This window comes from Harpia harpyja, chromosome 7 (genome assembly GCF_026419915.1).
Source record: "Harpia harpyja isolate bHarHar1 chromosome 7, bHarHar1 primary haplotype, whole genome shotgun sequence".
Taxonomy (NCBI): Eukaryota; Metazoa; Chordata; class Aves; order Accipitriformes; family Accipitridae; genus Harpia; species Harpia harpyja.
The window spans coordinates 6,890,141-6,915,915 of NC_068946.1; the positions used below are offsets into that span (position 1 = coordinate 6,890,141).

General features: G+C 42.3%; 1 protein-coding gene across 7 annotated transcripts in view; it reads right to left on the minus strand.

The window, feature by feature from the left end:
* Positions 1-16,185: 16,185 nt before the first annotated feature.
* The window catches only part of DHRS3 (dehydrogenase/reductase 3), a 49,950-nt gene continuing 40,360 nt past the window's right edge, over positions 16,186-25,775 (minus strand). For all 7 annotated transcript variants that reach the window (XM_052791479.1, XM_052791480.1, XM_052791485.1 and 4 more), the window contains one exon: positions 16,186-25,033. In XM_052791479.1, the coding sequence (XP_052647439.1) occupies positions 24,949-25,033 (85 nt within the window). In that variant the 3' untranslated portion in view covers positions 16,186-24,948. The remainder of the gene's footprint in view (positions 25,034-25,775) is intronic.

Below are 25,775 nucleotides of genomic sequence, written 5' to 3' on the forward strand. Positions count from 1 at the left end.
TTACATCACACAATTCTGATGTTGGAGGTAAAACTTGGACAACCCCCTGGAACGTTGGTTGTCACTGCAGGTCAAACCCAGACTTACACTGCATTGCTCTGACCCCGACACTGAGATAATTATGTCTGAGATGATAGTCTAATTTTCAAAAAGTCATTTAAGAGTGAGAAATCAAGATGCTAAGTTACTTACACTTAGGAAAAAAGCACATCTTGTAAAATAAAATTCAGGCGTCTTGCTTACACATCAGATAACCAGCAGGGCTGATATTTAAATGCTTCTGTGCGATAGTAGCACCTCACAGTACATGTCACCTACCCAAGCTATACAATGCCAGAGTTAAGTCAAACAATACACTTCCAAAAAAACAGCACTTTAGCTATTAATATAATTTTATAGGGGAAAAATGCATCCTAATATTTCCAGACCCATGTGTTCTGCTGTCACTAAAATGAGACAGATTTGTGGCTGCATTAGGTAAGCAAGTTTTTAATGTGCAAGATATGCAGAAGAACACAGATGGCGATGTCATTTTGTTCTAGAAGCAATTCTGGACAAGCAGAACTACAAAAGTCCTTTCTGTTCTGACCTAAGTCCACAGCTGTGGCTGCAAACTTCTGGTTTGCTGCCCTGTATCTGACAAAACAAACAAAACACAGAGAATTACTATTTTGGATCATATTGGTTTAAGCTCTATGATGCACTCATTGCTAACAGGAATGTGACAAGGCCACTAAGAGACCTTTTCGCTAAGGAAACAGTATTACTGGTAAACAAGCTGGTAATGCAGAAGTATAAAGATACAGGGAACATCTGCATAATACGGCTGCTAAAAGAGGCAAACCCCACACCACTCACCAACAGATGATTTTTGTAACCAAATGTAATTCCTGGAGATGGTCCTCAGCTGGTAGCAGGATCTAGCACAGTACAGGTGGGATGAGAAGATAAGGTGTCCGCCTGCTTGCTGTCTCTGGAAGAAGAGAAATTAATCACTTTCTGAAGTCACAGAACAAACTGGAAAAAAAAGTTCATTAACTTTTAGATACTTCACTCAAACCAGGGGTGAGGTTCTACATGTACTTATGTATCTTACTATGGTATGATCAGGCTGAAAGCAGACTTTTTGTTATAGTCATTACTAGATCATAAACAATTCTGTTACCTACTTAAACTTAGCCATTTATAACTAAAGTCTAGGCAGTGCAGCAGGAAATACAAAATGAGGTATGCCTGAAATGAGGTAAACAGTGTGCAAGATGTGACCAACATCTTTCCCTTCCTTCTGCTCCTGACTAGATTTCCAATAAATCAGCTAGATAATACTTACTAGCTGAACAGCTTGTCATGAATGCTGTTTACCAAAAAAGTGCAGTGCTTACATTTTTGTGGAGAGAATTTAAGTGGCTAAATGGTCCACATCTCAAAACAGAAAAATAATCATAACATTTCCCTATGACAAGGTGGTTTTGATCTATTTGCTATCCCATTTCCTAGACTGCATGCTGGTTTTCAGCATTTATGTATTTTCTTACCAATAGAATACTTACACTTTCTAGGATCCTAGGCCAACTATATGTATTTTTTAACAACTTCTTTTTCTCTGTAATACAGCTTAGTACTGACCCGTTTTCTACAGCGTGCAAACCACTAGGTGATGACTCCTCTAGGAATAACCTTGCTTGCTCTGCTTCTCTTCTGAGAAGAATGTGCCTCTATTTGCTAATCACAATGATTTCACCTCTGGTACCTGACTGTGAAAAAGCAGATTTGGAGGAGTATACTCTCTTCAGGTTACAGGCTGCTGCAAAGACAGTAAAAAAAAAAAACAAAACAAAAAAACAAACCAAAAAACACCAAACAAAAAAAACCATTTTAATTAAGTCAACAGTTGCTCAAAATCCACTTACACAACTTGGTTTCTTACAAAGAGTAACACTGTGTGTGTGTATGCTTATATACTTCTTTTTTAATATATACACCACCACCACCACCACCCAAATGTATGTATATACATCCATACTCATACTTTTTTTTTTTTAACTTATGTTGAAAAGTGATGGCCATACTCCAAACTCCTCTATTCTTAAAAGTATGGTTCTTACAAAGAAGGAACACATAGTCTTATTTTTCAGGGTGGGGGTGGATCAAAACTATGCCCAGAGCTTTGGATTTCAGTCCGGACTTGTGTAAAATTCAGGCTTGATAGTAGGCTCTTAATCAGTATATGTTATGATGCTTAGTTTTATCAAACGTAGGGCTAGGACCAAAACACTTCCAATTCCCCACTTGTGTTATTAGTTCAACTTTATTACAGCCTACTGGTAGTTGGCCCAATGCTCCAACAGCCTTAAAAAAGCAATCAATCAGGACAGGGTAAAGCCATCTGCCTCAGTAATACCATAAAGTTACCTAGGTTTCATTAACAGAGGGAACAGATCAGTTTGAACCGTATGCTCTTCATAGCTCTCTGTCAGCAGATTTTTCTGAAGTGGGAGAATGTGAGGAAAAAACAGCACCAGATGTGTACATAAGGCTGGGTCCTCGCACTGTGACTGGCTTTGCACGTGTCTCATGGATGTAAGAAAAAGACTGCAGTGTTAATCATATGAAAGGAGGCTTGCCAAAAAGAATAACAAAGGTTACTCATTAACCACTGACAAACACTGGGGAAAAAAGTTTTTTTTGCTATTTTCCTCAGTAGAACTACAGCATATTCTAGTATAGAAATAAAAATAATCTTGGAGCAAACTGCAGTTACATAAGAGATGCATGCCTACTGCATTATATCAATTCTATTAATGGCCTGTTATACAGTTCTGTTGCCTCGATGCAGTCAGACTCCAGTATCACAAGGGGTTTTTTTTGTTGAGTGTCCCTCCCCCGCTGTAGCTGACACACTATTGCCCAAGCAATGTGCCCAGCACAAAGAGTTCTCTTGGTGGATAAGAATAACCTTGCACCTCAGTCCTACTCTGGTCTGACTCAAAGGACTAAAAGGCCATGAGAGAAGTAAACAGCTTTCATGTGCATTTACAAATTGGATAAATGGATGGGTCACCCAAAGGTCAAGGATTGTGGATGGGAGCTACAGAACAATTGTTTCTGCACACTGAAAATGCCAACAAAAAAAGTCCCCTGGATGCTGCAGCTGTAGAGAAATTTTAACAAATACAGAGAAATCTATCATACCAACTATCCCTCAACCTTCCAGACACAGCAACAGCAAACATTTGCTTTGACCTGAGATGTGATTCACCATTCCTAATGACTGTTGCTTCAAGGCCCCTGGCGAACAATCGACAACCAGCAGTACAAACCACCGGGTATCAAAATAATGATGTGGCAAAAAATTTGCGCCTGCATACAGTTTGGGGCGGGGGGAGCAATCCACCATTTGGAGGACCAGACTCCCCTCCCAGCCTTATTTTGGTAGGATCAAGCCCCTGACACAGCAACTCGAATACCACGGAGAACACCACCAGTGATGTTTTCCTTTCCCTCTGCCAGTCTGCAATTCTAGGCCCTTTGAATATTCCTTTGTGTGCCAATAAATTTTTCAGGATTTCTTTTAATCTCAAAGTATGAAGGGAATAGTATTTGAAGTAAACATCCCAGAAATGTGAAGACTGTATTTAGCACTACCTTCTGTGCTAGAATATGTCTTTATTTGTGGTATAACAGCAGTTGCACTATGAGTCTTCAGAGAATTATGCAGAGACAGCATCCTTGCACCCTGAGTTCAGACAGGTGTATGCAGAACACAAGAACACAATACTGTATATAAATGGATAGAATTATTCTTTCTGACTTAGCTCAGTATAAAGCTGGTCTCCAATCATGCTATTTACTTGCTACCTGTATTAGTTTCCTCTAATGCTTCTTAAGGGCTTCTCTAATCTGTACCAGCCTCAGTATGCAATAGTATGTCAACTTGAAATTTCACCACCTTGTTAGTTTTGCGGCAAGAGAATCTGTACTCGCAGTGCTCACTCTTAGGTCCTGTAACATGACACTAGTTACTACTTGAACATTTTGCTTCACTGACACCAATTCCAACTGCTGATCCTAGCCATTAAAAAAAAAAAACTTTTTAAACCAAACCAATACCCACCTGGAGAAACTGTCTGCTGATAAAACGTTGTGAGCAAAAATAAACAGCCGCCAAGTTCATAATCACACCAAGATCACAGCAAGAGCTGACATTCGTAAGCAGGTTTAAGGGCTAACTCCCCAGCTTTGAGCTTCCTGATTTCAAATGACAAACCCACATAACACACAGACCTTCACCCACCTTTCTTTCTTTTCAGTAGCTACCTTTTTGCCCTCTCCTTCGAGCACACACCAGAGGGAAGTTGACGTGCAGAAGAACACGTATTTATACACCCAAAACCCAGAATGCATCACAGGACATACAGAGATTCCCACAGCACTGGATGCACTCAGAATTGGAGCATCTGTTGCCAAAGCAGAGGTCACATGCCTATCTGAAATACTAACCATCAAAGACAGGCAGCTTATCACTGCATGTGTGCCTGAGCCTTAGCTGTATACTCACCCAAAGATTACGGTATTACTGCAGGATCTATTTGCTGTGGATTCCTGTGGAAGTCTGAAATAACCCCCACACCGCTCAAGAATCCACTTTCGCACCCTGCACACACAAGCAAGCCTTCTAGACTCACATTGGTAATTGAACTGCTATGGAGAGAAAGCAGGTTTCTCTGCATCTTTCACGCACAAATGCTGAAATATGAGCAATTATTTGCAACGGAAACCATGCCACTGACTGACTGATGATCAACGCAAGCACGGCACAGTGCCTGCACGTTCCACAGAACAAGCATCTGCACCCTTCCTGCAACACCTCTTCCCACTACCTGCACTGAACAAGTAGTAGCAAGCAACAGGTTTCCACTGCAAACGAGACACCCAGAAGAGCCTCAGCACTTGCTCTCAGAGAGACAAGCAAAGAGGAGGTATTTCTGGAGGTCTGGCTCCTATTCAGAAGAGAAATGTTTCCCTTGGCTTGTGAAAGTTGCTCAGACTGAGAGTAGTAACAGGCTGAAGAAGCCAGCTTTCCAATTCCCTGTTCCATTACTCTTTTTGATTGGCACTTTAATGAGGGCGCTAGGGGTCGACCCCCTGCCAGGGGGCCGGTTCATGCCCCGTTTATCTCACAGTCCATGTAAGACTAAAATAACACGCCAGGCTGAGTTTCACTGGCTTGTGATCCAACAGCCCACCATGATGGATTGAGTGACTGCAGCAAGTTGGCAGCTAAAGTGTGTTGTAACAGTATCTTTCTGTCAGCACAACACAATGGATTTGCTGATTCCCGGGTTTTCCCAGTGTTCACCGTTACCGTCGGCTCAGAATTTTCTAAAGTTCATTTTCCAGCGGGCTGCAAAGTGATAATAAATAACATACCAAAGGTTACACGCCAAGCTTTTCTTCCCCTTAACTGTCCTACTGCTGACAAAGTAGGGGTTGTGGTGCCAGCTTTACTACACGCACAAGAACAGCCATAAATCCACTTGCTTTTCCAGAAAGGAAGAAAGGGGGCAGCTATATTGCTCTTTTTGTGTGAGCTCATTCTGCTAGGCCAACACTTGCTACACAGGACTTTTCACCCCTGAACAGAACAGTGAATACAATCCAACACAAGAGGAGGTTGCTATGTGAAGCAGCTCTCTCCAGAAGAGCTGTCAGCTTATTTGGAGGCTAAGTTCACAGACTGCGGAAACATGGCTAACAAGCCACGGTCCTTATGATTTGCATGGCTTAGAACCATCAAAATAATCCATAAATGAGCTAGAAAATCCAGGAATCCTGTGCAAGGGATGGATTATGCTTTAGATCCCTTTCTTTAATATTATAAAATGTCCTCATATCTCCTCTATAGGAAAACCCCCAACAAGTGGGGGTTTTTCCTTTAAAAAAATCGGAGTACTAGGAAATTGACTGTTTTTATTAGTCATCTGAAGAGGGCCTCTATGTCCTCTTACTAAGACCTTGTCTCTGTGCCCCGTTTCCTCAATATCCTTTTCATTCTCCTTGCCACTGTCTGTGAAATGAACAACTCGCCTCAAATACCGGAGAGAACATTCTTATTTTCAGTTGTTGCCATCCCAACCCCTCCCAGCAAGAGTGAACAAATGAGCTCCACAACAGAAGTGGCTTTTCACTTCCTGTATAAGGATTTTTGACAGCACAAATTTCAACAAGCTAACAACTCTCCCACCCCTCAAAGTCAGATTAACACCCTGCCCCCCAGGGCTAATAAACAGGAAGGGTGAATGCTGTTTTCCTTGCTTAGGGGAGAACTCTGTAGATCCATACAACTGTATGTCTACATTTTTCAGTTCCTTTTAGGCCTTGCACAAGACAGTCTAACAAAGCCAAAAACACCTCTAAAATCAACTTGAGAACTTCAGCCACCCTAACGCTGATGTGTTCTGAAATATTTCATTGTGGGCATCCAGAACTGATCTTTTCCAGAACTCACCCTTTTCCATCTCTGGGACTCTAGATCCATCTGACTCTGGGCAAAGTCAAGTGTGTTCCTGCCAACAGAAGAAATTACTAAGAGAAAGAATGAGCAAGGAAGGTACAAGAAATGAGAATACAGATGTGGAAGGGACTCAGACAGGCAAGATCAAGGAAGAATGCATAGGGATATGAAAAGAGAAGAGCGTGACAGGAAAAAGGGGCCAGACTGAGGAGCTGCTTGAAGAAAGTACAGCTGCTCTCAACAGCAGCTTACTGTTTACACTGACAATACAAATCACTGCACAATACACATTTTAATTCACGGTGCTGGAGAAACAAGCCTCATGAGTTGAAGATTTTTATTTGCGAAAGATAAGAAACAATCATAACTACAAACCGGAACAGCAGCAGCACATGGGGTCGCTACTGGTGCAAGTCTTTGCTAGCACGAAGCGTGTAATTAGCGTAATTCTTTGCAGAACTCCTCTAGAGAATCCAGTTTGTAGTTCTGTGCACCTCAACACTGTAGCCTGCAGATACATTACTCATCTAGCTTTGAACTAGCTACCTCAGAGACTGCCAACAACACCACCACAGCAGAGCAAAGTAGATGATGTGCTGTGAACATGGTTTGAAGCTTTATTGAAGCTGCCAGTAGTCAATCTACTTTGCTAGTTCAATTCCAGCTCGTATCTGCCTACACAAGTTGCTGCAGCCAAGCCCTAAATATTCCTCTGGGGAGAGCTAGATACTTACACCTTAGCACAGTAACACAGAAGAGGGCATACTGAGCCTACAGCCAGAAAGCCTGGGAATTATTAGGAAAAACAAGTGGGTGTGGGAGCTCAAGGGACCAGTGGGAGGATGCGGGAAATCAGTAACACTGATTTGAATAACTGGTAACAATTATTAGATCTTTTTTGGTATGAATCATCTCTCAGAGACTCATCATTTAAATGATGTCACTCCATGGGCAGTAAAAAATACAGTAGAAGAAACAAGCCTGCCATGACATGAGGGTTTCGAGCCACAAGGTGAATGGCCAAACAGGTCTGGGAAACTTCACCAACACATGTAAAAGGGAGCAACTTCTGTGGAGAATATACGCTTTAACTGACAGACCAGACAAGCCAATTTGTCTTCAGGACAATTATGATGTTACTTAGAGCTCTGCTCAAACTGCTTCAACTGATGGAAAAGGAGTGGTCTCGCTTGTCTGATGACCACTGAACTTGTCCTTGCCCCATCCCCTCCCCAGTGGTGATATCTGCATTTGAAACTACAGGTTGCAAAATTAGCCAGCCAGAACCATACCAAGGGAACAAAACAAAACCAGAACAACAAAACAAAAGCCTGAAACAAGCAAACAAAAAAAAGTGAGTGAGTTTGAACAGAATCCATTCTCTGACTGGGCTTACCAAACCTACAAAAATGCTCCCGTCGTTGCATGGGAAGGGGCAGCAGAGAGCAGTGCTGCCTTATGCAGATGTCAACTACTTCTTTTATCTTTTTAAACAACTGCATGAAAAGAAAAAACTGTTTGATAAACAAGTAGTAGCATCAGCAACAGGTAGGCTCAGGAACTCAACAGCAACCACACTACAGTTCATACTCCCTTTCTCCACACCTTCTTCTAACACACCCCTTGCTTTTCCCAATCTAAAGAACCATGGCCCTTTTCTGTCAATAGAAATACCGAGCTGCTGCATCTAATCCACATTTGTTTCTCACCTGCTTGCCAAAATACTGGAATGTTAAGAAAGCAAAATTACATTCTCATCCTCTGGTACAAGAGGTGCGAGCAAACCGCCAATGGTAGCAGTAAGCTCTACAGTAGGCATGGCCTTTCTTTCCCATACTCACCCCCACAGTTTTTCTGTAACCAAGAGTGGCACCACTGGGATAGCTGAAGCCAGCTGCTCTACTGCAACACAGGGCTGACCTGAATGCACATGTGGACAACATGGTAATTTCGGTCTGAGCTCCTGCCCTTCCTCAGCACCCAGGAATTTGGGATACCAAGGGAGATGCTATCAGTACTGCTTCACAGCCAGCCATAAATCTGGCAGTGGCTGAGGAGCTGTATGTGAACTGACATTTTACATGTAGTCCGAGAAGAACTTGACCTCCTTCCCAGATCCAAAATGCGGGGTGGAAATCATCATTCTGCATTGAGCAGAGCAAGAGGCAAAACTGAAAATATTCACTGCTCCAGGAAGGCTCACAGGTTCCTGAAGTCAGAGATTATCTCCACGTTTATACAATGCTCTTTCCATTTTAGACACAGAGCTCCCAGTATTTACCATCTGAAAGTGTGCTACCGGCAAAAATTTCTTAAAGGGGGGTCTGCAAGGACCCCTGTTTTGTGGAATTTAGGCACACACAGAGACAAATATAGGACTTAACTCCTCAAAAGACTGTCTATTAGATAGCTTCTATTGGTTTCAGACCTTCCTTACCTATGATGAGTAAAAAGGAAAAAGGAACATCGGAACAGAACTCTGCTCTTCTGTGTGAACAGTGATTTTTAGCTTAAAAACTAGGTTGAAATGCTTTACCAGGTATTACTCTCAAACAAACCTGCCACACCACAAAACAGAAAAATGGTCTAAGAAAGCATATCAAAAACTTCAGCCTCACCACTACACACTGATTGTGGTGGAGCAACTACTTAAAAAACAGTAACTTTAATTTGCTTGGAGCTTTCTTGGGAGACGAGAGAGGGAGAGGAAGCAGTAGGGATTTAGGAAAGGGTCAGCAGAACAAATTCAGGTCTTGGTTCCATACCACGTCTCTGGAGCAAAGCCCATTACATAGAGGTGATGTCAGTAAAAGCCCAAGTACGCCATGTCTAGTTATCAATATATGTTATTAACTAAGAAAAATATTAAGCTTAATGGTTAGCATAATGCTGTGTTTTTACAACATCTGTCAGCAATTATTTGTATTTACTTGCACTGCAAATGCAGAAGAACAGTTGGAGAAATATAAACACCAGAATTCACTGAATTCCCACCAGTCTTGCATTTTCCCACAAGGAATCTCTAATCATCCCTGTTTAGACACTGCCATTTGTTCCTCACCCTGTCCAGTATGGAATTTCTTCCCAATCCTCTATGACCAGACATTATTGGTCCTTGTTCTACACTGAACAAATACTGACTAAGCCCTCTGCAATTAGTGGTGTTAACTTCAGTGCTCTTAAGACAGCAATTAGAACTATCATATTTCTCGGACTCAAAACAACAAATCAAACCCTTTCCAGTTCCTGCTCTCCCCTTAGCCATGCTTTACACTGCAGCAAAAAAAGGAGGCAGGGAGAGCAAGGGTTGTGCTCTGCTTGAGTTTACTCCACCTGTGCAATGCAGGGTGAGGAACAGGTTAGCTGGGTGAAAAGTTCACTGCAAGCTGAGCTGTCTGTTTCTCTTGCTTAATTTATCCGATATTTGGCTAACCTTGCTCTGAACCCAGCCCCCAAGACCCCCTTCCTCTCATCCCTCCCCAGCGGGTTCATGTCAGCCAAAGACACCGCCTCTTATTCCCTTCTCCCTGACCCTGCTGAATGGAGCGGGGGCTGGGACAGAGGGCCAAGCACAGAGAGCCCTTGCACTGGAGAGATAATAATTATTTATGCTCTAAACTTCAACAGACCTCATCCTCAGGAGCAAACAGAAAAGTTCTATAGTCAGCAACATTGCCTGATACTGTGTTCAAGCTTATCAGTTTTTCCAAGGCTGGATGGCACCCACCCTGCGCCCCCACCTCCTCTGCACCCTGCTGCTCTTCCAAGGATGCAGCACTTCCTAAGGTAGCTTATAATGGATCCCTGATCCACTCTGGCAGCCCTTGCAAGGGGACTGTCATACAGTTCCTAGTGCTTTCATGATCTCCAAGATACCGGTTGGCCCAGTATGTCCATTACCTCGTTTCTGCAGCTCAAGATCCTCAAAAGGAACACACCTGACATACTTAAAATACTGCAAAGAACAGAGCAGTAACACAGCGAGCATAAGCAGGAAGAGCCTAGATGGTTCTTCTCCCCTCAAATGCCATGAAGTCAGTGAAGGAAAGGCTGGGGTAGTGAGACATGCCACTGCTGCTCTTCGGAGAAAAGGATTCCCTGATCCATGGACCTTTATACATCCGTAAGCTATTCATACTGCAGAATACAGAAAAGGTTCTCCCGAGAAACTGCTGAGCAGTTTCCCTTTCAGTGATAGTCCACTGTAACTTTCCCACATATCCTCCCCCTATACCCAAAAAAGCGTGACAAGAACACCCTGAAGTTACCCCCACTGTGCAGGCAGTAGCAGGGCACTGGTTTCACCTCCTAGAAAACACATTCAACGCCACCTCTTGATTCAGCACGTCAGAGCTTCACATCAGGTGATGCAAACTACTGGAAAAACTGCCCAAGAACGCGCATTTCTGGCAAGCTTTCATTATTTTCCTGCTGTGCTCAGGACTGCTCCCAGCACTCTCTGGGGCAACACAAAGCGTATTTGATGGCCTTCTCAATGACTGGATACATCATCAGAAAACAGTGCACAAACCAAACCTGTTGTGCTTTCACTGCTCTACTTGAGCAGCCAGTACTCTCTTTCATGTTTAATCTTGGACTCCAAGAATCAACATGCTTTTATACCCACCTGCTGGCACCCTCTGCCTCTATGAGATGGTGAGTTAGGATGTGACTAGACTCTGCTAATTGAGAAGAATAAATGTTTCCTGTAAACCTTAACTTCATTATATTCTGTGACCAGACAAAAAAACTTATAGCTGTTCCACGGCTTTGATACACCTAAGCTGCTTTAGCTCCAGTAGAAAGTCTCACAAAGAGCTTATTATTATTAATAATCTGTATCATCACCGTGCCCCAAAACTCCATTACAGTATCACTGTACACACAGAGAACAAAGTTGCTGTCCCACTGATTTGGGGGGGCGGGGGGGGGCGCAGGGCAGACACACAGCCTGACAGCTTTACAGTAAGTGGAAATTCCTTGTGGTCTAAGAATAATATTAAACTTGCTTCCCAGGATCACCAGATGACCTTGCCTTGACACATGGCTTAATTTGTCTGGAAGCAGTGCAGACTGGAGTAGTTCTGATGCGGTCACTAATTTAGCGACACCATCCATTTCAAACCTCACGACTCCCACACCAAGGTAGCAAAAGACCAGTTTGCAACAAAGAGTCCTTGTTATTAAAGGAGTCCCGGGCCTTATCAAAGAACATGATCCAGCATCCCCCACCCAACCCCTGCATATTTTCAAGGCATGAAAATCGCTAAGAAGAGCCAAGCAAGGCTGTCAGGAAGACATCAAACTGCTACATAAGAAAACACAGGATACACACCAAACCCTTCGCCCTCATTGCCTAACGCACCCAGTATCTGTATTTCTCAATAGTAGGACCAGCACAGATACTCACCATTGCATCAGGATAATTAAACCATTAAAATAACAGCTAACAGTAACTTCCACACAAGGAGTTCTTTGTGCAAATTTTCAAAGCCTTTGTTAGAGATTTTAACACCTCTTCAAAACTGCTGAAGCTATTCAGAGACAGGTAAAAAGGCATAGGATCGATACAGCAGTTATCAAAGATGATGCATAAAATCAGTTCTTTGCTCCTTCCATCCACTGCGCAGGAAAGCAAAAATACTTCAAAAGATACCATACCCGCATGGGAAAACTAAAGGCAAGCTGAACTGAAATGCAGATCGTTTACATCTTGCAGTTTAAGAATCACCTCGTCTAAAAAAAGAAACTTGACGCAGCGATTTTCCTCATTCTGACCTATCCCAAAAAAATCCAGTGTTTGTTAACAACAGAAAAGAGCTTGTGAAAACCCAGCCGTTCAGAGAGAAAAACAGCTTTCACTTTAGAAATGACAACATACAGAAGAACAATTAACAGGTCGAGCTTTAAAGGAAACCAATGTCCTCTTTTCAACGTATCCAACTTAAAGGCTTCTGCTGTTTGTGAAAAAACAAAAAACCCCAACACTTCCACCCCCTCCTCCCCCAAAAAACACAAATTATGTAAACATAAGAAGGCAGCAACCGGAAACTCAGCATTTCGGTATCTCTGGCAGGTTCTTTTGTTCCTGCCGATTCCATAAATCGGAGGAAATCTTTCCCCTCCGATCGCAGACAGACCTTCACAAACATAAATCCTCCACTTCCAGATACTTAGGGTTCAATGCACTTCCACTTGTTGCTTCTGTCAGGAATGCCTATCTGGATTAACTCTGACAGCAGGCCCTCATACTTAAGGGGCAGCCTAATTGCTGAGAACTTTAGATATCATGCTTAAAGCAAAATGAAATTAAATTAAAGACAATGACACGAAAATCACCCCATCTGTGGACAATAGGCTTCCACCAGAAAACCGTTCCACAGGAGAGGCGTAGGGCTCCGGGCCTGTATCCGCTCCATGGCTGGAGAGCATGTCGCGACTCAGGCGGGTCGCCAGCCTCACCTGCAGCTATCGCGGGCAATCACGGTGTATCTCGGTACTGATACTCCTTCACAAGCTGATAACGAGCACTTAGCATTCACCCCTGGGGCGCGCCCCGCTCCCTCCCCGACAGCAAGGGCCGCTCTCTGCCTTCCAGCGAGGTTTATCCGCCGCCCGTTCACACTCCTTTGTGGCCTCCACCTGCACTCCCGGCAGCCGTCCTGCGCTTCTCCTCATCCACCCTCCGCGGGGTCTCCGCACTCTCCTCCCCACCTCCCCCGTCAGGCTGTCGAAGGCGGGTCCGCGGCGCTCGGGCCTGCCGCCGCCCCAAACCACGGCCCCGTGGGGCGGCGAGGGCAAACAACCGCCGCCGCGGTTTTGGTTTGGGCCTTACATTGGGGGTTGTTTGGTTTTTTGTTTTTTTTTTTTTTTCTACCGCCTCCCCCCTCAAAAAAAACCCCAAACCTACCCACCCTTTCGACTCACCTCAGAGGGCGCCTCGCCTCACAGCCCGCCTCACCTCTCTGGAAGGTTCTGCTGCGCGCGAGCATGTGTGGCTCGAGCCGCAGTGCCCCGCCCACCCGGCCCCCAGCGGCCGTTAAGGGCCGCGCGGAGCAGAGCAGGGCAGAGCGCGCGGGGAAGGAGTGCACAGAACCCACACCCCTGACAGGACGCACCTGGGGGAGGCTGCGAGCGCCAGCAGGCCCTGCGCGAACCCTGAGGGGCTTAGCTGGCAGGACAGCGCGGTGCCGAAGGGTGTTTTGACAGTGATCTCAGGCGTCGGCGGGAGATGGAGGAACGGGCACCGGGCAGCGGCTGCTCGGCGGGAGCGGGAGTCTGTCCCCCGGCGAGGCAACGTCCGAGGGCTGTGGCCAAGACCAACCGTCCCACAGGCGGGTTTGTTACCTACTGAGCAACCAAAATATTAAAAATTGCTAACATGTGGAATCTATTAGGACATTTAGAAGGAATTCACGTTCATTGTTTCACTTGAAATATAAAGGTTATAAAACTTAACGGCCACATGACAAGGAAACTATATGAAACACTCGGAGATTTACAGAGCAACTGTTATGCTCTTTAGGCATGTGGGCTGAAAATTGCTTTACAATAGGCAACGCAACCTGTGGTTTGAGCGCTGAGGTTTTCTGGCAGTTTTCTTTTTTTCTTTTCTTTTTTTTGACCTTGCAGACTGGTATTCAGTTACCACAGCAGCTCCAAAGTAAAACAGAAACACAGCTTGTATCTTCTTTCAAGTATTTATTTCTTTTGTCCTGTTAACATCAAATAATGAAAGGAATTGCAAGGATTTTGAAGGGAGGATAAAAAGAATGAAAGCAGGAGAAAGGAAAAAAAAACCCCAACATAATGGCTTAATTTCTCACAGCATGTGCAGCACAAATGAACAGTAAACACATACCACAGAAAAATGCAAACAAAGGCTACGTTTGCTAAAAGTTCCAAGAAAAAAAACCATCGTGAGTGCCCCCAAGCAAACATTTCAGCGATTAAATCCTCAGAGCCTTTGCATTTCTAGGCCAATTTAGCACAGCAGATATCTTCCCCCTTCCCCCAAAACACACCTCGGCAAGCTAGCAGGGAGGAGCCAAAGGGCCAGGTTTTCAAGCCTTGTTTTGTTTTAGGGCATGGAAATGTTGCAATTGTGGCATTCAGAGGAAGCTGTAATCTAATCTAACGGGTCAAGTAGGAGTGTGAAAACCCGATTATAAATTTGCCACTAGGGTTTGTTAAGTAAGCAACAGTTCATGGGCAAACAGGGTATTTTGCTGTGCTTGTCAAATCTGGATCTTAGCAGTGGCAGCACTTGCCTCTGAACCCTAGGCCAGGAACTTACGATCTAGGCTGCTATCATGCAAAGGCTTTAGGGTGACCCTAAGGGTTATAGCATCAGTGCAATCGTATATTGTCTCATTCTGTGACACCGAGCAAGACTATACAATTCTCTGTTTCACCCTTGCCCTATGTATATAATAGAAACTGAAATGCTCTGGTAGGGCAAGGTTTGCAAAGGTCTATGTCAAAATACTGTGCTTGCAGTTTTGATATGGGAGTTTCAAATCTATACTCCGAAGTCAGAGTGAAGAGGGAGAACATGAACATCAGGTGAGTAGAATTATGCTCAGCAGCAAGCACAACCTTTCTGCTAATGCACCTGTGTTCTCAGTGCATTCAGACATTCTGCTCTTTTTCTACGTTTGCTCACTTTCCAAATTTAAGTGGCAGTACAACTTTATTCCACTTGTGGTTTTATTTTCTTAAATGAAGTAGGGCTGAGTTTTGCAGCAAAACAAATCCCAAAAAATCATAATGCCACTCCCCTCATATGGAAATATGCCATGCCCTGATGTCAGGAGGTCACTTTTATATTAATTATTTCCAGGATCAGCACGGTGTGATTTTTTTCCCCTGATGATCTGAGGCTAAGAGAGAGGTGAATCCAGTGAAAGAAGCAAAACCAAACTGTGACAATCTTCTGCTATAAGTAAAAGCAAATGCACTTCTCAAGTACCCCAAGTTAGTTTTTTTCCCTTGAAAATGTTTATAAGCACGTTTTTGATCACAAGATTGGAATATGTCATGAGAACACATTCAAGTATGCATTTGCATTAATATTGTTGCCAGAAGCCATCTCACAGTCATCATCAGACATACTGGAGCCCCTAGAAAGCTTTCTGTGGGATTGGAAGGCATCCAGCCAGGGGAAAGCAAAGCCACCATGTGATCTGGATGCCCAGTTCCACAGGAAAACTATACATTAATGAATGGCAAGCACTCAAAGTGGTAGTTATAGTGAATAGCTTGTGAGCAAATCATTGGCCGAGAACCATTAAGTATATAAAGTACTTGATAAATGAAAATTTGTAAGAATTCTGTTTAAAAATAATCCATTGAAAGAAACCAGGCTAATTTTACACCAAGAATTGCCCCTGTCAAACAGTACTGCTAGCTGTAATGAAGATCACTAGAATATGAGTTGCCCATCCAGCCTTAAAGCATATCCAACATGGTACGTACTTTATACTGCAAAAGGACCCTTTTAGGTATCATTAGAACAATCTATTTTAATATTCCTGAACAGTAAATTATCAGAAGAAATCAAACAGCAGTGCTGGGTACCCTGCAAGTTAGGGCCTGCACCCTATTTCCATTTTTCAGACAGATGGAAAGGGTTCATGTGCTTTACTGCGTGTTTATTTTCTGTACTGAAAAGTACTGATCTGCAAATGCCAGTAGATCTACAGTTCAGTTCTTTGTCCCAGAAAGCAGGGATGTTGCACCTAAACCTACCGTTGGCACTCTCTGGACTTTTCATGCACACACTGCCCATTTCAGCAAACCTTCCTTCTTTCATTGCTTGACTTCTAGCTTATGATTCCCCCCCCTTTAACCATGAAGTGACATTCTGGCCAACTACCACCTAACAGTCCTTCCCAGTTCAAATTCAAATCCTGTAGGTGTTAAAAAGAATATGCAGTTATCAACTCGTTAGGCAGAACTAATGCTAGCTCTCTGGGCTTTTGGTACACTTAATGCTTTAAAGGAAGCTAATCTCTAAGATACTTAGGGCAGTTTGCAGTGTTAATGTGTAAGAAGGTTGTGGACACAGGCAGGCACAGGTGAGAGACTGCCTGAAGGGAAGGCACAGAGATGAATAATCTGCATGCACAGCATTCTGGCTCAGAAACTCTCAAAACACAGTCCTCCCCAACAGGAACAACTGGAAGACAGACAAAATTATGAAAAATGAAGGGATCAGCAAAAATCAGACCTAATATAAACCTAACTAAAATAAACTCAGCATGGCTCCTGTGGCTCATTCAAAAGAAGGTCTTCTCTGAGAGTTCATTTGCAAGAACTCAGTCCACTGAAGAAGAAAGATAGAATATAACTTCCTCTATTGTGTGCTATTAGGAGCCACTGGCAAATCTGACTGACAATATGAAGAGGTTTTTAAAGGGAAATACTGAAGATTGCAATGCTACCTACCAGATTGCATCATAGGAAATGTGACATCTCCAGCCAGAAAGCATCAGTGCTCCTAAATACTGGGGTTAAGAGTTCGAAAGAGTTAAGATTATTTTCTTAATTGATGTAGGGAATGAGAGCTGTGAGAAGTACTTGTCTGAATTAAGAAACAAATTATAGTTTTTACGTAAGAAATCTTACAATTCTGTAATTTGTTTGAACAGAGGGGCCGTGTATCAGGAAACCTATTTTTAAAACTGCAATGAAGATGCATTGACTCTGTATGTTTAAAACAATCAAAATGGGGTCAGAAGGCTCAATGCTATAACCCTGTAACGATGGAAGCAGTGCATTCTATTGAATTATTAAATGTAGTTGTTTGTACGTGACTACTTTGTTTTTTAATGTGTGTAGCAACTTTTGCTGCAGGACATCAAGACTTTTTTTAATAATTGTTTTTCTGTGTCAGCATCAGATCCCTCCTAAAGAAATTCAAGGCTATATTTCATTTGATTAACATGCTTGTTAAACCTCAGCTATGCCAACAGGACAACAGAGAAGCTGAATTTTAGGGTTCAAAACTATTACAATAGTTGATGTGGGTGAAGAAGTTTTTTTGCAATAGCAGACAGTTGAGAAACATGTCAGGTCGCTAATACTGAATATTCAAAAATAGTAGAATATTGTAAGTTATACACTATTCAGCAACCAAAGCACACACAATATTGCTTACTGGTGTCTCTCTTTACTGTCTTTTGCATAGCCCTTACAACAGTAACAAAATATTGCCCAGCTCTGCCAGTATTCTCCATGAATTTGCAGCCTTGATAGGAGTCCAGAAGAGACCACAAGGTATTTTATTGCTCAGGAAAAGCAAGCCAGGCAATAGCTCACAAACTGATTTGTGATTCTGTTTAATCCTATTGCTGTTTTGAGTCAATCATATTCTTCCCACCTTATTTATTATTAACAAGGGGAAATGTGGCCTGAGACCTCAAGGAGTCAGCTGGGAGATGCTGTGGCTTCTCTCTCTGGCACCTGAGGGAGTCTTCTCCATTCTCTAAGGCTGACACTGAACCAAAGAATTGCTTTACTCTCTGATGGATGGATTTTTTTTTAAAAGCACTTATTTTGCTACATTCAACAGTTGAGAGAGCTGAGACAATGAGCTTGTCACCTCTGCTATCACTTGTAATAGGCAAAGTTGCAGGGGGTAAAATGACCATGCAAGTGAACTGACTTTGCTATGGCATGTTTGCATGAAATCAGCATTCCCAGCAGGCTTCAGGAAAAGAAACTGTGTGTTCAGATATCACTTGTTTTCCATTATGACCTTTTCCATCTTCTGTAATCATTCTTCTGAGATGAGCCCTTTTTATTATAAACCCTTATTCCATATGACAGCATTTTTCATATAGCCAAAATATTCCAGAGACCGTATCACCCCTGCATTTATTTCAGTCCTCTCTCTGCATAAAGGCGCTAATAGTTGACTTGCCTGGAAAACAGAGCAATGAATTGCCTCCTTTTCTTACAGCTAATGTTAATACTGCAGTGTGCCAGAACAGTATCTGGGAACGCTTATCAGATCAATAGCAATGCCCAAAGCAGAAGCAGCAGTTGGTGGCTATGCTCCGAAGTGCCTAATGCTAAAAAACGAAGATGAAGAAGCATTTCAGTTCATGTATTCACAGTGCCCAATGTTTGCACATGGTGGCTTAAGGGAAGGAACCAGTCAGGGGTCAAATCTAAGGCAGGACTTCTGGAAGTCATGTAGGCTACTCTCAGGCACCTAAGGGCAACTACAGACCTCGCTGCAGTACTTGGTTTTGTACCAGCTATCACATGTCATCATCTCATTCTTTAATCTATTTTTTTCAAACCAGAAGTTTCAATCAATTTGGTCAGTGATTATATGTACCGCAGCTTTCCATGCAGTCTTCCTCTGTACTAGTGCACCGCAGTAGTGATTTACTCAGGTAACCAATCTCAGTGGCAAACTGCCTCAGAAGACATAGGAAGTAGGAAGTAAATTTTGGAAGCCAGGGTCATTTTCATACAGAAGTCAGCAGGCTTCTGAGATGTCTAGATTTAAGGCATTGATATTTCAACAGTGTTCCTCTACATTAATTCCACATTGCTTGGGGAAGAAGATGCTTGGGGGAGATGTCAAACAGCAACTTTTCACTTTTGTATTCTTTTCATTATCATTTGATTAACATAGACAGGGAAATGTCATGCCTAGGATGCCTGTCTGTGAAAAGCCTGTACAATACAGAAGCAACTCCTTCAGATAAACAAAATTCAAGTAAAAAAAAAAGCTTTTGCATAAATAAAAACCAGGAAATGGAACCACATCTACCTAGTAGCGCTAGGTCAGCACGATTGCTAACACTAGCCGGAGAACCACATGTCCTTGTAATACCTAGGCATGATGGATGACCTTTGGAGCTGGCTAGGAAAAAGTGAGTGGTGATTCAAACTGGCCCTTCCTTGTTTTTACATGCAGGGGTTGTTTTCCTTTCCTCAAAAAAACAAGAGACAGCAAACAGAACTGGCGTATTGGGGTGTTCCGAGCCAGCAAGCTGCAAAGTTAATGGACAGCTTTTTAGGGCATGGTGACCCATAGCAATGAGCAGAAGTAACAACACACTTCTTTTATTGACTTTGTATTTGGATGGAAATCACATGCCTCTATTATTGTATAACTTCAGGAATATAAGGTGGCATCTCGCCCATCTGTTTACGGCCACCACACTCCCCCTAACATTGCATCTATCCTCTATTTTCTTTTCTCATATACTTATTCTTCGGTCACTCTCAAGCTCAAATTAGAGTGCTTTCTTCCCTCATTTAAGGAGGAATTGTTCTTTTCTAGATCTATGCAGAAAAATCAGCATATACATTTGCCTTGATTTTTGTTCTGTGTTAATATGTCACGATGCTCATAGCAAAGGTGAGCTTAAGGAACTAGTAATTTTGGACTCTGGGAAGGTGTGAAGATATAAATTGTCTCCTCAGAGGTCTATGCTTTTCAGTTGTATCCAGTCCACACAGGCTGGATCAGTATGTGTTTCTGCTGAAGCGCCAGCTTGAGGGATGTTACAGAAACTCAAGAGGGTGTTATGTTTCAAGAAAAGATGACAGGAGCAGGGGGAACTCACTACCTTCTATGGTACTGGCAACATTCAAGTTGTGTCCTGTGTCTTCCATCTGTAGTCTCCAGGCTGGGGTACCTCAGCCCCATCAAAACCAAGTCTGGTCTTCTCTCTTAACACATACCTTGCTGATCTGACTCTCCTCTAGAATACAGAAACAGTTGTTTCTGCTGAAGCTGTCAACTCCCTGAAGGTATCGAAGAAAGGTAGTGAGGTGATCTTAGTAGAATGGAGGGTGGGAAGAGGGGCAGTTTATCAGTCAGAAAAGTGACTGAATTGCCAGCTTCCCAAAGGAAACACTGGATAAAAGAGAGTGAGTAGCAGGGAGAAGGTGAAGTTCTGCTTTTCTTCATGTCTTTCTCTAAGTTAGTTGCTGAAATCTGTGAGAGGTGCCTGCCACTACTCACATCTCAAAATCTCCTTCAGAACAGCACTCTAATAAAGAGGATTCTGTTCACTAGAAAATGTAAAACTGCTGCTTGTGACTGACCGGTTTCGCTCAGTCTCCAAACTCCAGCAGGCTGAGAAGCAGTACCAGGTTGAAGGATCTTAGCACCGGGGAGGTGAGAGCTACAAAGACAGTGCAGAACGGTCTGATTCTCAGGGGTGTTGGTTGTTCGGTGAAAAATGCAAAAGATTACATTTGACATAATCTTGCTTTACCCCCAAACTTGTGAACAAGTGTTGTCAAAAAAGTGGCTGTCAGCTAGATTAAGTTTATTAAAGCCACATGAAGAAATAAACCCAAAATAGATGATCCAAGGTCACCCTGTATTCTTTTCTCAACAGTTGCATTTCAGCTAGAGGACAACACTAGGCCAAATTAATGTTTGTAACAAACAGACAGATGTGTTCTCTTTGAAATAAATGCATGCACTTATGCTCTGCCTGCATTAAGTCTGTTACCAGGTTTTTATGAGATTTGGCAAGTGCAGTGTTATCTGTTAATATCTGAAGGTGGGAGTGTTCAGGGAGTTGTCTGGAAGGCTTGCAAGACTAGATCTGATCATATCCACCCACACTAATTAACACATTACATAAAAGTACAAGTTTCTCTTTGGAAGCATCAGAATCATTTGCCCAGGCACTTTCTATGAAGTTCTAGAAGAACTATAGGGATGGACTCCATCACTTTTTAACAACAGAACAATGGATGAGTAGGCAGGGTATAGTTCCCACTTTCAGGGCTCACTCCTTTTCTTCATCCTGCTGAAAGCATGCCATCAGCAGGGATATGGCTGGAAGGACCTTCTTAAAGTTCACTAAGGTTGCATGAGGGAACATGATTTTTTTTTTCCTCATCAAAAACAAACTACAAAATCAAATACTGAACATGAGGAATCAGATTTACTTACAAAGGACTCCTCCTCTCCCTGCCCTGCCTCACTAATTCTGAAAATTACTTTGTGTGAACACCGGCCTCTGAAAACACCCGGTACTTAAAAATCCTCCCATTTAAATAGGGTCTTTTTCTGTCAGGAGAACCTATGTCCCAAAACGGCTAACACTTCTGTATCATTCAGGTTTTAAACCAGCAGCAATCTCCTGTATCAAAACAATAGTAAGGGATCTTCTACTTCTTCATAGATTGGAGCAAGTAAAACTAATTTCATATGAAACTTCTGTGACCTGCTCCTACAGCTTCACCTAGATTCCTCCAGCAGGATAATAAATATATACCCCGATTTCGATTTACTCCAGACCCTTTGTATGACATCTGGCTTCAAGATGGTGGCACTGAAAAGTGCAGTAATGACATTGGAAAACAGAAGGAAAAAAAATAATTGGGCAGTGGAAAGCAGGAGGCAGTGGAGAGAGCAGGGAAAACCAAAATTAAAATAAGTCAAAGGGCGGAAATTCCTTTGAGAAGGCCTTAGGCTTCAACAAAGCTTGTCGACATTTGCAGCACTTTAAGATTACCCAATACTAACCTTATGTGAAAAGGGACAGTAGACCTCAGCAGGCATTCCAGAGGAGCCCTTCTATAAAAAAAAAAAGTCTTCAAATGTATCCATCCAAATTTGCAAGTAGCTCACTGGATGGAGAATGCTCTAATCTTGCAACACTCACAAGAGAAGAAACTCTCTTACCCAACTCTTCTTACTATCTGAAAAGCAAAGTCAATGTTTTCCTCATTATTTTCTGTTTGCTGCATACCTCTCCCCCACTGTGACTGCTATTTGACCTGCTGTCCGCTCAGAGACCCTGAGGGAAAGAGAGAGGGAAGTTTGTGTGTGTGTGTGTACCAGAGGAGTGAGATGATCAGAGTCTCAGCTATGTTCTGACTTTTTTATATTCATTAGAAAGAAATCAACAGCACTTAGTACGTAAGACAACCTCTGAAGACAGGGAACACCTTTTATGCAGTGCAGGAAAAGAGCAGATTCATCTAAGGGACAGGATTGGGGGATGAGTGGGGACTTAGTTTCAATGTGTGTACTAGTTTTTACCTCCCTTTTGCATTAGCATGTTATCAATTAATAGAGTCTCAACATAAAGGTTTAAATTAAGGGGGACACTGCGGGGTGCTCTCCTTCACCAATTCTGTTTGCCCTTGCATTTACAAGCCTGGCATGCGTGACTGCGATTAATGAGAAACTAGACAGGATTAGAGTGCATAAGGGGATGTATGTATAATCATCCCTTCCCCTCCCAAGCGTCTCTTGATAAATATGGTACCTTCAGTATTCCTGGCAGATCCTGGAAGGGTTCTCCCCGAATTGCACTTGTGTTTTCAATGAACTGGGTTTCATCTCAAAAAATTGACAAAAAATAAAGCTGAAAGCATCTATTAGGGTGGGCATCAAAATCACAGAGATCAAAGTTTCTTTTCATCCTCTCCAGAGAGCCTCAGACATCTAGGAATTCAAAACAAAACTCCATTGTAAGAAACCTTTTCAAAGCTGGCACAGTGCTGCAGCTTATATGTTCTGCACTCAGAAGGAAAGCACTGACCCAGATAGGAGAGTTCCTCAAAATACCCATGCAGGCAGAGGGGCTTGCATCAATGGCACTTTTGGCAATATCTTCCTCTTGAACTGCTCAAGAGATGTATCTACTGATTTGCAGTATGGTTCAGACCTTCAGATTTTAACATTCACATCATTGCACCTAAGTAGTTGGTCTCCATTCTACATGGCAGAACCAAAGGGGTATTTCAAATACAGCTCACAGCTTTTCTGCTGTAACTCAGATCTCTTTTAGGAAATGATGTATTTTGGCATATGTTTTTTTTCCTCTTCTAAATTTTTGTATAGAACCTCTTGGTTTATGAACAAATACTGCTTTTCATTTCTATAGCATGTTCCACCTGAATTTACTGAGCTTTTGACAAACATTTAGGTAGTCAGACTTACAACTTTTGAGGTAGGGAAACACTAGAAATATCTGCTTTGCAGGTCAGGGTGCACCTTGAAATTATGCAGTTTGCCCCAGGTCACACAGGACATCTATGGAAAAGCTCGAAATTCAAGTCAGAAGCCCTAAATTCACTCCTTTACTTTAACCACATGGCCTTCCTTGAGGCGCTTCATTCAGGTGTTCTCCAGTTAGGCTTGCTACTTTCCTGTATTGCAATTATATTAATTCCTCTTTTAGTAGTGTTCCAATATGTTTCAACTACATTACTATGCCTAGTGCTGCACACTGCATCTGGCATAGGAATGCAGTGTTGCTCATACTAGGCTGTCAAAGAGAGTATATCATTACAAAAATAAATAATGTCTAGCTGCTTCTGGCATTTCAGTCCAAGCAGTATTTATCACTTTTGGCTGATGAGTGCCTGATTCAATGCCCCTAAAAAACAATGGGTGTATCCCCAGTTGAATTCAACGTGCATTTAATCAGGTCTTTGCTAACTGTGCTTCCAAACTTCAAATTTCATGAGCACTACAGTACTGTGTCTTCTATTTTTAGAGCATTATTCCACTTACTTCACTGTGCAGATTGATACAGTGGATTTTCTCTGCATGGATTATGTCAGTGAATGTATGTTTGTACAAGCAGGCTCTAGTTTTAGTTCTAGATTTAGTTCATCCCCAGTGTGATGCTGCCTACATGCGTGGCAATCTGGGATTAATGCTAAAAATATATAGATATATTTTATCATAAATGAACAAAAATACTCAGAAAGACAATTAAATTTCATATATGAGTTCACTTCCACTATTCAAACTGTCTGCTCTTCTGACTGAGCATTCCTCTCCAGACTTCACAGGTGAAGTAAGAGAGCTTTCTTGGGCCTAGCACAGTCCTTCCAGACAGAAGTCCTGGGTGGCCTTTAACAAAGAAAACACTGCTCCACAGTTGCTCCTTCCCTGATGTGAGTTGGGAACAGCTTCATCAAGGGATGTAAAGTGAAGAAAGGGAAGGAAGCTTCCATTAAATGTCCATAACTCTTAGTTCTTCAAAGTATTTTTTGAGTTCCCCATTCAAAAAGATGAAATGAAACCAGTAGCAGTTTGTAATTGCATTCCTCTGAAGAGAGGGGATAAAGCATGTATGGGGTGTGATGTGCTGCCTCTCAGCTGAAACAGCCTACAGACACTTTAGAAACAAAAATTACATCTTAAAACTATGAGTAGATTTAACAATTGAACTCTAAAGAATTAAACATCATATAAACATTTCACACTTTTTGTTTTTCTTTCCAAGAGTCCATACTCTAGTCATTCAATCCTGTGCAAAGGTCATGTTACTATGGTTATGACCTGCAAGAAATGTGTTGCCTCAGAGCAGTGCAAGTCACGTGAACAGGCTAAAAGCCAAGCCTGCTGATTCACAGTCTTGTCAGGATTTTCATGCTTGTGTTGGTTTCACTGAAGAATAGTCCTTGCACCATCATCAAGTCTATGTTCGTCCTTTAAAAGTGTTCATGCAAGTGTAGCTTCCAGAAAACTTGTGGATTTCTTCAAGTGCTGCCTGAGGGAGAATGCTGCAGGAGAAGCAGAAAGAAAATAAGCAGACCAGACAAACCTCTTAGTCTATTCTAATAAGAGGATGTGTAAATATGCGTTTAGGTACACACATACGTAAGTATACATATTCTCCAAAATCGTCTAGTGAGAGCGCACAGACAAAACATGTGTCAGTATCCTGCTGTGAGTAGGCCTAAAGGAAGAAAGTTATATCAAGTCACTCTTTCTCTACAGAAATATTTATCCAAAAAGGTCTGTAAAAACTGTAACTTGGAAGATACCATCTTGGTTTATTCCTCCCAAATATTGTGCAGAATCTTGTACTCTGAAATACACAAATTTCAACTGAGTTCTCTGGTTAACTTGCCATGTATTTGTGCTAGGCATGTGGCCTCCTTATCATAAGGTATGGATATAGATCAATTTCCTGACAGCTACTGTAATGGAAAATAAATTATTAATTCTTACAATAAAGCAGAAGGAGAACAGCCCTTTTTCAGTCTGTAGAATTTCTGGGAACTTTTGAGAGCATCCCAAATTTTACATTCAGAGTGAAGCATTTATTGTGAATTATTTTTTCTTGTTCGAAATGCAATACTGTAATTATTTTCCACAGAAATTTCATGGCCTGTTTCAGTACTTGACTGAAGTAGGTTTTCCAAAGGCTTTAGTGCAAACTCTCATGGAAACACAATTTTAAATGTCCTTTCTCTTTAGCTGTTTCAGGATATGAAGTTATGACTTTCTTTTCTTAGGGAC